Source organism: Bos taurus, chromosome Y (assembly GCF_002263795.3).
Source record: "Bos taurus isolate L1 Dominette 01449 registration number 42190680 breed Hereford chromosome Y, ARS-UCD2.0, whole genome shotgun sequence".
Taxonomy (NCBI): Eukaryota; Metazoa; Chordata; class Mammalia; order Artiodactyla; family Bovidae; genus Bos; species Bos taurus.
This window is the reverse complement of record NC_082638.1, coordinates 37,409,818-37,423,330: the sequence shown is the minus strand read 5'-3', so window position 1 is coordinate 37,423,330 and position 13,513 is coordinate 37,409,818. Positions and strand designations below refer to the sequence as shown.

The 13,513-nt window shown below is 37.5% G+C and overlaps 1 protein-coding gene across 1 annotated transcript; it reads left to right on the top strand.

Annotated features, from left to right (window-relative positions):
* The first annotated feature begins 11,526 nt into the window (after positions 1-11,526).
* LOC132344695 (heat shock transcription factor, Y-linked-like) lies at positions 11,527-13,219 on the top strand. Its single transcript, XM_059884337.1, has 2 exons — positions 11,527-12,036; positions 12,467-13,219. Exons 1-2 carry the CDS (start codon positions 11,527-11,529, stop codon positions 13,199-13,201), a joined length of 1,245 nt encoding a protein of 414 aa, XP_059740320.1. The 3' UTR covers positions 13,202-13,219.
* The last annotated feature ends 294 nt before the right edge of the window (positions 13,220-13,513 follow it).

Below are 13,513 nucleotides of genomic sequence, written 5' to 3'. Positions count from 1 at the left end.
CCAGAGAGACATTATCTATAAAACTGTAAGCGGGCTTCTTTGCTAACTAAAACTTCTTGGGGGTCTGGACGGTCAACATCTGCCTGAGAAGGTGCGCCGGTGTTACAACCAGAAAACCGAGTGGCAGGGAGGCGGTAAGTCGCAGCATTGGCGCTCACCAAATACCTCATCACCTGAGCTGCTCGGACCTGGGAAGAGCACAAAACGCAGGCCCAACTGAGTCTGCGCCTCTGAGGACTACCCGAGTGCCTGAACCTGAGCGGCTTGGACCTGGGAGGTGCATGCAGCCCAGGGCCAGCCTCGGATTGTTCCCGGCGGAACAACCTAGAGCCCGAGCAGTGTGGACAGGGAGGCTACACGCGCTGTGAGTGGGGGCAGACCCAAGGTGGCTGAGGCACTGCGAGCCCACGCCAGTGTTATTTGTTTGCAGCATTCCTCCCTCCCTCCCCACAGCGCGACTGAACAAGTAAGCCTAAAAAAAAAAAAAAAAAAAAGTGTCCTCCACCGTCCCCTTTGTGTCAGGGCGGAAACCAGATACTGAAGAGACTAGCAAACAGAAGAAGATATAACAGAGGGAAACGCCTTGGAAGCTACAGGCAATAGACCAAAACCCGGTGGTTACTACGGACTACATAGGAAGGGGCCTATAGATCTTGAGAAATATAAGTCTGACCAAGGAACTAGCCAAAAATGAACTGAACACACAACACCACCAAGAAAGTCCTAGATATATTTTTATTATTTTTACGATCATTCTTTCTTTTTTTTTAATTAAAAAAAATTTTTTTTAAGTCCTCTATTGTTCCTTTAATTTTCACTTTTATAACCTATTACTTTGCAAAAAAAAAAAAAAAAAAGACCCTATTTTTTTCTTCTTCAGCAAACTTCATATGTATATATTTTATAATTTTTTGACCTTGTTTTTTTTTTTTTCTTTTCTTTAACATTGTATTTTTGAAATTCTAAACTCTACTCTAGATTTTTAATTTTTGCTTTTTGGTATTTGTTATCAATTTTGTACCTATAGTTTATTTTTATATAATTTCTGTGACTTCTTTTTTTCTTCTTCTTTGTTTCTTTCTCTTCTTCTTCTATATAACATTGTATATCTGAATAATATCAATTTTGTACCTGTATTTTCTTTATAATTTTTGTGACATTGTTTGTTTTCATTTGTCTGTTTTCTCTCTTTATTTTTCTTCTTCTTCTTCTTTTTTTTTTTTTTAACGTTGTATTTTTGAAATTCCAAACTCTACTCTAGATTTTTAATTTTTGCTTTTTGGTATTAGTTATCAATTTTGTACCTGTACTTTCTTTACAATTTTCGCGACCTTGTTTGTTTTTGTTTGTTCGTTTTTTCTCTCTTTCTTTTCCTTCTTCTTTTCTTTAACATCGTATTTTTGAAATTCCAAACTCTACTCTAGATTTTTAATTCTTGCTTTTATGTATTTGTTACCAATTTTGTACCTTTAAGAACCCAATCTTCAGGACCCATTTTTCACTAGGGAGCAAGAATACTGGCTTGACTGCTCTCTCTCCCTTTAGACTCTCCTTTTTCTCCACCAGGTCGCCTGTGTCTCCTCCCTAACCCCTCTACTCTACCCAACTCTATGAATTTCTGTGTGTTCCAGACGGTGGAGAACACTTAGGGAACTGATTACTGGCTGGATCTGTCTCCCTCCTTTTCATTCCCCCCTTTTATCCTTCTGGCCACCTCTGTCACCTTCCTCCTTCTTCTCTTCTCTGTATGACTCCGTGAATATCTCTGAGTGGTCTAGTTGTGGAGTGCACATAAGGAAGTGACTACTGGCTACCCTACTCTCTCCATTATTGATTCACCTCATCTCATTTGGGTCACCTCTAACTCCCTCCTCCCTCTTCTCTTCTCCATGTAACCCTGTGAACCTCTCTGAGTGACCCTCATCGTAGAGAAACTTTTCATCTTTAATGTAAACGTTTTATCAATGGTGCTGTATAGAAGGAGAAGTTTTGAAACTACTGTAAAAATAAGACCGATAACCGGAAGCAGGAGACTTAAGTCCAAACCCTGACTCCAGGGAACTCCTGACTCCAAGGAACATTAATTGACAGGAGCTCATCAAATGCCTCCATACCGACACTGAAACCAAGCACCACACAAGGGCCAATAAGTCCCAGGGCAAGACATACCAAGCAAATTCTCCAGCAACAAAGGAACACAGCCCTGAGCTTCAAGATACAGGCTGCCCAAAGTCACCCCAAAACTATAGACATCTCATAACTCACTACTGGACATTTCATTGCACTCCAGAGAGAAGAAATACAGCTCCATCCACCAGAACACCGACACAAGCTTCCCTAACCAGGAAACCTTGACAAGCCACCTGTACAAACCCACACACAGTGAGGAAATGCCACAATAAAGAGAACTCCACAAACTGCCAGAATACATAAAGGACACCCCAAACTCAGCAATTTAAACAAGATGAAGAGACAGAGGAATAGCCAGCAGATAAAGGAACAGGATAAATGCCCACCAAACCAAACAAAAGAGGAAGAGATAGGGAATCTACCTGATAAAGAATTCCGAATAATGATAGTGAAATTGATCCAAAATCTTGAAACTAAAATGGAATCACAGATAAATAGCCTGGAGACAAGGATTGAAAAGATGCTAGAAGGTTTAACAAGGACCTAGAAGAAATAAAAAAGAGTCAATATATAATGAATAATGCAGTAAATGAAATTAAAAACACTATGGAGGCAACAAATAGTAGAATAACAGAGGCAGAAGATAGGATTAGTGATTAGAAGATAGAATGGTAGAAATAAATGAATCAGAGAGGATAAAAGAAAAACGAATTAAAAGAAATGAGGACAATCTCAGAGACCTCCAGGACAATATTAAACGCTACAACATTCGAATAATAGGGGTTCCAGAAGAAGAAGACAAAAAGAAAGACCATGAGAAAATACTTGAGGAGATAATAGTTGAAAACTTCCCTAAACTGGGGAAGGAAATAATCACCCAAGTCCAAGAATCCCAGAGAGTCCCAAACAGGATAAACCCAAGGAGAAACACCCAAGACACATATTAATCAAATTAACAAAGATCAAACACAAAGAACAAATATTAAAAGCAGCAAGGGAAAAACAACAAATAACACACAAGGGAATTCCCATAAGGATAACAGCTGATCTTTCAATAGAAACTCTTCAAGCCAGGAGGGAATGGCAAGACATACTTAAAATGATGAAAGAAAATAACCTACAGCCCAAATTATTGTACCCAGCAAGGACTCATTCAAGTATGAAGGAGAAATCAAAAGCTTTTCAGACAAGCAAAAGCTGAGAGAATTCTGCACCACCAAACCAGCTCTCCAACAAATACTAAAGGATATTCTCTAGACAAAAAACACAAAAACGGTGTATAAACTCGAACCCAAAACAATAAAGTAAATGGCAACGGGATCATACTTATCAGTAATTACCTTAAACGTAAATGGGTTGAATGCCCCAACCAAAAGACAAAGACTGGCTGAATGGATACAAAAACAAGACCCCTACATATGTTGTCTACAGGAGACCCACCTCAAAACAGGGGACACATACAGACTGAAAGTGAAGGGCTGGAAAAAGATTTTCCATGCAAATAGGGACCAAAAGAAAGCAGGAGAGGCAATACTCATATCAGATAAAATAGACTTTAAAACAAAGGCTGTGAAAGGAGACAAAGAAGGTCACTACATAATGATCAAAGGATCAATCCAAGAAGAAGATATAACAATTATAAATATATATGCACCCAACACGGGAGCACCACAGTACGTAAGACAAATGCTAACAAGTATGAAAGGAGAAATTAACAATAACACAATAATAGTGGGAGACTTTAATACCCCACTCACACCTATGGATAGATCAACTAAACAAAAAATTAACAAGGAAACACAAACTTTAAATGATACAATAGACCAGTTAGACCTAATTGATATCTATAGGACATTTCATCCGAAAACAATGAATTTCACATTTTTCTCAAGCGCACATGGAACCTTCTCCAGGATAGATCACATCCTGGGCCATAAAGCTAGCCTTGGTAAATTCAAAAAAATAGAAATCATCCCAAGCATTTTTTCTGACCACAATGCAGTAAGATTAGATCTCAATTACAGGAGAAAAACTATTAAAAATTCCAACATATGGAGGCTGAACAACACGCTGCTGAATAACCAACAAATAACAGAAGAAATCAAAAAAGAAATCAAAATTTGCATAGAAACGAATGAAAATGAAAACACAACAACCCAAAACCTGTGGGACACGGTAAAAGCAGTCCTAAGGGGAAAGTTCATAGCAATACAGGCACACCTCAAGAAACAAGAAAAAAGTCACATAAATAACCTAACTCTACACTTAAAGCAACTAGAAAAGGAAGAAATGAAGAACCCCAGGGTTAGTAGAAGGAAAGAATCTTAAAAATTAGAGCAGAAATAAATGCAAAAGAAACAAAAGAGACCATAGCAAAAATCAACAAAACCAAAAGCTGGTTCTTTGAAAGGATAAATAAAATTGACAAACCATTAGCCAGACTCATCAAGAAACAAAGGGAGAAAAATCAAATCAACAAAATTAGAAACGAAAATGGAGAGATCACAACAGACAACACAGAAATACAAAGGATCATAAGAGACTACTATCAACAATTATATGCCAATAAAATGGACAACGTGGAAGAAATGGACAAATTCTTAGAAAAGTACAACTTTCCAAAACTAGACCAGGAAGAAATAGAAAATCTTAACAGACCCATCACAAGCACGGAAATTGAAACTGTAATCAAAAATCTTCCAGCAAACAAAAGCCCCGGTCCAGATGGCTTCACAGCTGAATTCTACCAAAAATTTAGAGAAGAGCTGACACCTATCCTGCTCAAACTCTTCCAAAAAATTGCAGAGGAAGGTAAACTTCCAAACTCATTCTATGAGGCTACCATCACCCTAATACCAAAACCTGACAAAGATCCCACAAAAAAAGAAAACTACAGGCCAATATCACTGATGAACATAGATGTAAAAATCCTTAACAAAATTCTAGCAATCAGAATCCAACAACACATTAAAAAGATCATACACCATGATCAAGAGGGCTTTATCCCAGGGATGCAAGGATTCTTCAATATCCACAAATCAATCAATGTAATACACCACATTAACAAATTGAAAAATAAAAACCATATGATTATCTCAATAGATGCAGAGAAAGCCTTTGACAAAATTCAACATCCATTTATGATAAAAACTCTCCAGAAAGCAGGAATAGAAGGAACATACCTCAACATAATAAAAGCTATATATGACAAACCCACAGCAAACATTATCCTCAATGGTGAAAAATTGAAAGCATTTCCTCTAAAGTCAGGAACAAGACAAGGGTGCCCACTTTCACCATTACTATTCAACATAGTTTTGGAAGTTTTAGCCACAGCAATCAGAGCAGAAAAAGAAATAAAAGGAATCCAAATTGGAAAAGAAGAAGTAAAACTCTCACTATTTGCAGATGACATGATCCTCTACAAAGAAAACCCTAAAGATTCCACCAGAAAATTACTAGAAATAATCAATGACTATAGTAAAGTTGCAGGATATAAAATCAACACACAGAAATCCCTTGCATTCCTATACACTAATAATGAGAAAACAGAGAGAGAAATTAAGGAAACAATTCCATTCACCATTGCAACGGAAAGAATAAAATACTTAGGAATATATCTACCTAAAGAAACTAAAGACCTATATATAAAAAACTATAAAACACTGGTGAAAGAAATCAAAGAGGACACTAATAGATGGAGAAATATACCATGTTCATGGATTGGAAGAATCAATATAGTGAAAATGAGTATACTACCCAAAGCAATTTATAGATTCAACGCAATCCCTATCAAGCTACCAACAGTATTCTTCACAGAGCTGGAACAAATAATTTCACAATTTGTATGGAAAAACAAAAAACCTTGAATAGCCAAAGCGATCTTGAGAAAGAAGAATGGAACTGGAGGAATCAACCTACCTGACTTCAGGCTCTACTACAAAGCCACAGTTATCAAGACAGTATGGTACTGGCACAAAGACAGATATATAGATCAATGGAATAAAATAGAAAGCCCAGAGATAAATCCACGCACATATGGACACCTTATCTTTGACAAAGGAGGCAATAATATACAATGGATTAAAGGCAATCTCTTTAACAAGTGGTGCTGGGAAATCTGGTCAACCACGTGTAAAAGAATGAAACTAGACCACTTTCTAACACCATACACAAAAATAAACTCAAAATGGATTAAAGATCTAAACGTAAGACCAGAAACTATAAAACTCCTAGAGGAGAACATAGGCAAAACACTCTCTGACATACATCACAGCAGGATCCTCTATGACCCACCTCCCAGAATATTGGAAATAAAAGCAAAAATAAACAAATGGGACCTAATTAACCTTAAAAGCTTCTGCACATCAAAGGAAACTATTAGCAAGGTGAAAAGACAGCCTTCAGAATGGGAGAAAATAGTAGCAAATGAAGCAACTGACAAACAACTCATCTCAAAAATATACAAGCAACTCCTACAGCTCAACTCCAGAAAAATAAATGACCCAATCAAAAAATGGGCCAAAGAACTAAATAGACATTTCTCCAAAGAAGACATACAGATGGCTAACAAACACATGAAAAGATGCTCAACATCACTCATTATCAGAGAAATGCAAATCAAAACCACTATGAGATACCATTTCACACCAGTCAGAATGGCTGCGATCCAAAAGTCTACAAATAATAAGTGCTGGAGAGGGTGTGGAGAAAAGGGAACCCTCTTACACTGTTGGTGGGAATGCAAACTAGTACAGCCACTATGGAGAACAGTGTGGAGATTCCTTAAAAAACTGGAAATAGAACTGCCTTATGATCCAGCAATCCCACTGCTGGGCATACACACTGAGGAAACCAGAAGGGAAAAAGACACGTGTACCCCAATGTTCATCGCAGCACTGTTTATAATAGCCAGGACATGGAAGCAACCTAGATGTCCATCAGCAGATGAATGGATAAGAAAGCTGTGGTACATATACACAATGGAGTATTACTCAGCCATTAAAAAGAATACATTTGAATCAGTTCTAATGAGGTGGATGAAACTGGAGCCTATTATACAGAGTGAAGTAAGCCAGAAGGAAAAACATAAATACAGTATACTAACGCATATATATGGAATTTAGAAAGATGGTAACAATAACCCGGTGTACGAGACAGCAAAAGAGACACTGATGTATAGAACAGTCTTATGGACTCTGTGGGAGAGGGAGAGGGTGGGAAGAGTTGGGAGAGTGACATTGAAACATGTAGAATATCATGCAAGAAACGAGTTGACAGTCCAGGTTCGATGCGCGATACTGGATGCTTGGGGCTGGAGCACTGGGACGACCCAGAGGGATGGTGTGGGGAGGGAGGAGGGAGGAGGGTTCAGGATGGGGAACACATGTATGCCTGTGGCGGATTCATTTTGATATTTGGCAAAACTAATACAATTATGTAAATTTTAAAAATAAAATAAAATTAAAAAAAAAAAAAAAGAAAGCTGAGCATGGAAGAATTGATGCTTTTGAACTGTAGTGCTGGAAAAGACTCTTGATGTAAGAGATCCATCCAGTCCATCCTACAGGAGTTTAGTCCTGGGTGTTCCTTGGAAGGAATGATGCTAAAGCTGAAACTCCAGTACTTTGGCCACCTCCTGTGATGATTTGACTCACTGGTAAAGACTCTGATGCTGGGAGGGATTGAGGTCAGGAGGAGAAGAGGACGAGAGAGGATGAGATGGTGGTTGGCATCACCGAGTCGATGGATGTGAGTTTGTTGAACTCCAGGAGTTGGAGATGGATAGGGAGGCCTGTCGTGCTGCAATTCATGGGGTCGCAAAGAGTCGGACATGACTGAACAACTGAACTGAACTGAACTGAAGCAACTGACAAAGAATTAATGTCAAAAATATACAAGCAACTCCTGAAGCTCAATTCCAGGAAAATAAACGACTCAATGAAAAAATTGGCCAAAGAACTAAACAGACATTTCTTCAAAGAAGACATACAGATAGCTAACAAACACATGAAAAGATGCTCAACATCACTCATTATCAGAGAAATGAAAATCAAAACCACAATGAGGCACCTTTTCATGCCAGTCAAATTGGTTGTGCTCCAAAAGTCTACAAGCAATAAATGCTGGATAAGGTGTGGAGAAAAAGGAACCCTCTTACACTGTTCGTGGGAATGCAAACTAGTACAGCCACTATGGAGAACACTGTTTAGATTCTTTAAAAAAAAAAAAAAAAAAAAAAAACCAACCTTCAAATAGAACTGCCATAAGACCCAACAATCCCACTGCTGTGCATACACACCAAGGAAACCAGAATTGAAAGAGACATGTGTACCCTGATGTTCATCACAGCACTGTTTCTAATAGCCAGGACATGGAAGCAACCTAGATGTCCATTAGTGGATGAATGGATAAGAAAGCTGTGGGATATATACATAATGGAGTATTACTCAACCATTAAAAGGAATACATTTCAGTCAGTTCTAATGGGGTGGATGAAACTGGAGCCTATTATACAGAATGAAGTTAGCCAGAAAGAAAAACACCAATAGAATAAACTAACACATATATGTGGAATTTAGAAAGATGATAACGATAACCATGTATGTGAGAATGCAAAAAAGACACAGATGTATAAAACAGTCTTTTGAGCTCTGGGAGACGGCTAGGGTGGTATGATTTGGGAGAATGGCACTGACACATGTATAATAACATAGGTCACCAAACTGGCAGTCCAGGTTCAATGCATGATACAGGATGCTTTGGGGCTGGTGCACTGGGATAACCAGGAGGGATGATATGAGGAGGGAGGTGGCACACATGTATACCTGTGGCAGATTCATATTTATGTATGGCAAAACCAGTACAATATTGTAAAGCAATTAGACTCCAATTAAAATACATATATTTATATTGAAAATAAATAAAATAAAATTGTGTCCAATGTGAGGAGAGCAACAGCGTTCTTTGAACAATATATCTAAGTAAATGAGAGTTGTGATTTTATGCGTTCAAGGTGTCCCCATAAGTATGAGCCCTACCTCTTATTACAGAAAGAATTGTGGAAGATGAGCGAGATTAAAGGAGAGCTTTTCAGCAACAGGATCTGAATTGTTCAGCCAGAAAATTATTAAGTAATGTAAGGCTTCCCAAACAGTTTATTTAAGATCTTGGGAGCAAGCAATGAGTTTGGCCACCTAAATAGTGTTGCATAAAATTATATTTTGACATATATACACCTGTGTGTATGAGTGTGTGTATAAAAAAGGTGCAATGGCTTTTAACTCCTGTTAGATTTAATAGAAATGGAAAAAAATTAAAACCCAAATGAAGAATGATTAAAAAGTCGACTCGGTTGTTGAATATATGTAAGCGGAAATACTTCAAAATATGTTTTCTTGGCTGAATGTAAAATATGAGGACTCTTTTATATCACTCACCTCTCTGCTTTTAATAAAGATCTACCAATTTTCAAATTTTTTGTCCAGTTTTGACAAAAATAGACAGATATAGACTTATATATACATATATATCATATATAAAATATAGAAGTATATTTTCATAAGAGAAAATATTGATGCCAAGCTTAGATTTCAGAATTATTTCCAACTCCAGGCTCCATCTCAACAGGAAATAGCCAAAGTTGTTGCTGATTGAAACACTCCAAGAGCTGGAAAACCTGAAAAAGACATCGAACCTGCAACTGAGATTTTCTGTCACATTTATGATTGAGTTCTAAGTCCAACACTTTATTTCCTTTCGTGTTCTAAGCAGTCCCTTCTTAAGACTGAAAAGTATGAAAACCGAGAGAAAGAGGTAGGAGATTGTAGACCTCCTGGTGTTCAATTTCACACCAGTCAGAATGGGTGCGATCCAAAAGTCCACAAGCAATCAATGTTGGAGAGGATGTGGAGAAAAGGGAACCCTCTTACACTGTTGCTGGGAATGCAAAGTAGTACAGCCACTATGGAGAACAGTGTGGAGATTCCTTAAAAAACTGGAAATAGAACTGCCTTATAATCCAGCAATCCCACTGCTGGGCATACACACCGAGGAAACCAGAATTGAAAGAGACACGTGTACCCCAATGTTCATCGCAGCACTGTTTCTAGTAGCCAGGACATGGAAGCAACCTAGATGTCCATCAGCAGATGAATGAATGAGAAAGCTGTGGTGCATATATACAATGGAGTGTTACTCAGCCATTAAAAAGAATAAATTTCAATTAGTTCTAATGAGGTGGATGAAACTGGAACCTATTATACAGAGTGAAGTAAGCCAGAAAGAAAAACACCAATACAGTATACTAACACATATATATGGAATTTAAAAGATGGTAACAATAACTCTGTATATGAGACAGCAAAAGAGACACTGATGTATAGAACAGTCTTTTGGACTCTTGGGAGAGGTAGAGGGTGAGATGATTTGGTAGAATGACATTGAAGCATGTATAATATCATGTATGAACGAGTCACCAGTTCAGGTTCGATGCACGATACTGGATGTTTGGGGCTGGTGTGCTGGGACGACCCAGAGGGATGGTATGGGGAGGGAGGAGGGAGGAGGTTTCAGGATGGGGAACACATGTATACCTGTGGCGGATTCATGTTGATGTATGGCAAAACCAGGACAATATTGTAAAGTTAAAAAATCAAATAAAAAATAATAAAATAAAATACACACAAAACAATTAAAAAAAAGTAATTTTAAACAGTGAGGCTAGAAAAGACAGAATCTAAGGATAATAATCAAGTGATAGAGAATAATAATGATTTAGCCATTAGTCAAATTCAAGGGTCTTTAGTTCCTCCTCAAGGGCCATCAATAACATCCTGAGCATTATCCTATGAACAGTTTTAGAGATGCCAAAGCCCCAGCCAGGCTGAAAGTTAAGTACAGAGACCACAGAGTAGTTGAAACCAGACAGTTAAAAGATTTTATTGCAGAGGCCAGTAGACCAATTTTGCTTGGGTAACAGTACTGAATATGAAAAATGTGTGTATAGAAGGGTGATAAATCACTTGTATTTCAGAAACCAAGTAGATTTATTGATGTGATTTTTCTGTGTAAAAATTCTTTAGGAATGAGATTTTGCATGCTTCATGGTTTGGGTTACTATTTCTGTAAGCAGGCTGTATTTTTAAGTTGATGCTGAAGTAAACCCTAGCTGAACATCACCTTTCAATGGCTAGGAGACCAGTGATTTTGTGATGTGACAGCTACCCTTTGATTGCTAGGAGACAAGTGATTTTGTGATGTCACAGCCTTTTGACTTTGAGGACCTCTGCGATGGTCTAGAGAGTTTCTCTCTGTTGGCCAGCCAAGCAATTTTTGAAGTAGTGGTCAGTAAAATCAGACAAATGAGAAAAGGATCTGAAGAAAGATTTCTCTGAGATGGCACATATACCTTCAGAAATTCAAGATGGGCCTCCTAAGGATGAATCAACTGATTCAGAAACCTCCATTAGATCTTTGTATGATTATACACTTACTAGGGACTCAGTTTTGAGATCTATGATTGAAGAATATGCTTTTCAGGCTTTGTCTGAGGATCTTGTGATAAAAAGGCCATGCTACAAATATTCTGTATCTGAAACAGATGAGGTGACTAATTTTCTTTCACTCACCTTTCCACAAAAACTTTGGAATATAGTTGAAAGTGATCAGTTTGAATCTATTTGGTGGGATGAGAGAGGCACATGTATAGTGATCCACGAAGAACTCTTTAAGAAAGAAGTCTTGGAAAGAAAGGCACCTTTCAGAATATTTGAAACCAAGAGTATGAAGAGTTTAATTCGACAGCTTAACCTTTATGGATTTAGTAAAAAGCGACAAACTTTTCAAAGATCTGCTTCACTACCTGTCTTTCTGGAAGAAGAAAACAACATCTCTCTTTTGAGTAAGGTATTCCAACATTTTCACTTATTGGCAATACGTAAGATGAAATCATGTGACCTAGAAAGCACATTTACATATGTAGCTAAAACCGAATTTAAACTTGAGCTAACAAATCGTTAAAAAGTTTTATTTTTTGAAGTTGAGAACAGCTGGATATGTTAAAATATTGGATGTTTGACAAACTTTCCTAGCACTGTGAAACCAGATATAAGTCCTGAAGCAACTTAAAGTGGTATTTACTGTATATATAAAATATATTTTTCATTGAGGATCATATTCTTTCTAACATGTTACCTGTTAAACTACTAATGGAGGTGTTTTATTTGATGCTATTTAGTTGGTTTCATTAAAGGAATACATTTTTATAACTTATCTTTGCTTGTCAGTTTTACCTTGGTTTATAAAGAAACTAAATAATGTAATCCTTTGATTTTAGTTACAGACCTACTATAATCCAAATTTCAAAAGAGGTCATCCTCAACTTTTATTAAGAGTGCAAAGAAGAGTTGGGATTAATAATGTGTCTCAAATATCTTCATTAGTGCAAGATAACAAGAAGCATGTTAAAGCAAGTGTCAACGAAGATGATCGTAACTCTGAATTTATTCCAGAAATTAGTAGAGAGAGCGCATTTTCAGCCTCCACACGTTTACCTGTGCCTTTCATACAAAAGCCTCATACCATCCAGATTGTCACTAATACAAATGCCCTATCTCCATGTGACTTACCTAACCACCCATCACCAATATCGGTTAGACAAACAGAACAGATTTTGGTAAATCAACCTGCTGTTTTAAAAAAGTTGAGCATTTTTAATTGGCATTCACATAGCAGCTACACTCAAGTAAATGGCCCCATTGAGGACTTTGCTACTACAACTACATCTACTTCTCAGAACCACATTGTATCCCCATTACAGAGCACTTATTCTGGACTGATGGTGGAGCCTTCTAAATTTCCAGGCAGGCATAGCGATATGTCAGGCCATGACAATCCTTTTCCTAACCTGCAAGAGACAGGCAACTCGTGGTTCTCAGTGCCAACAAGCACTTACACATCTGCTTCCTCTCTTTCAAGTCAACTCATCAACAATCACCATTATATGGAAACCATGCTAATTAAAACTGACCTACCAAATATGTGTCAGATTATGGAGCCTAAGGAAGATTGAACGTTACTTTGGGAGATGTCAACAAATACCTACCATTCCTGTATTTGAACAATAAATTTACATGTTCATCTTCATAGTTTCATTTTCAATTTTTAAACAAAGAAGAGAAAATGAGGCTTTAGTTCATTGGTTTACTATTTTACTGCATGGTATTCCAAACTCTTCAGTTCAAGAAAGCATTCGTTATGCATCCTAGGTAAATGACACCTGATATAATATTTGTAAGCAAGAAAATGAGAAGCAAGGGAAAAGAGGTAATGGATGTAAAGTGATTTCTGAAATCATCCCTGCTGAAATGAAGGGGTGTCTAAA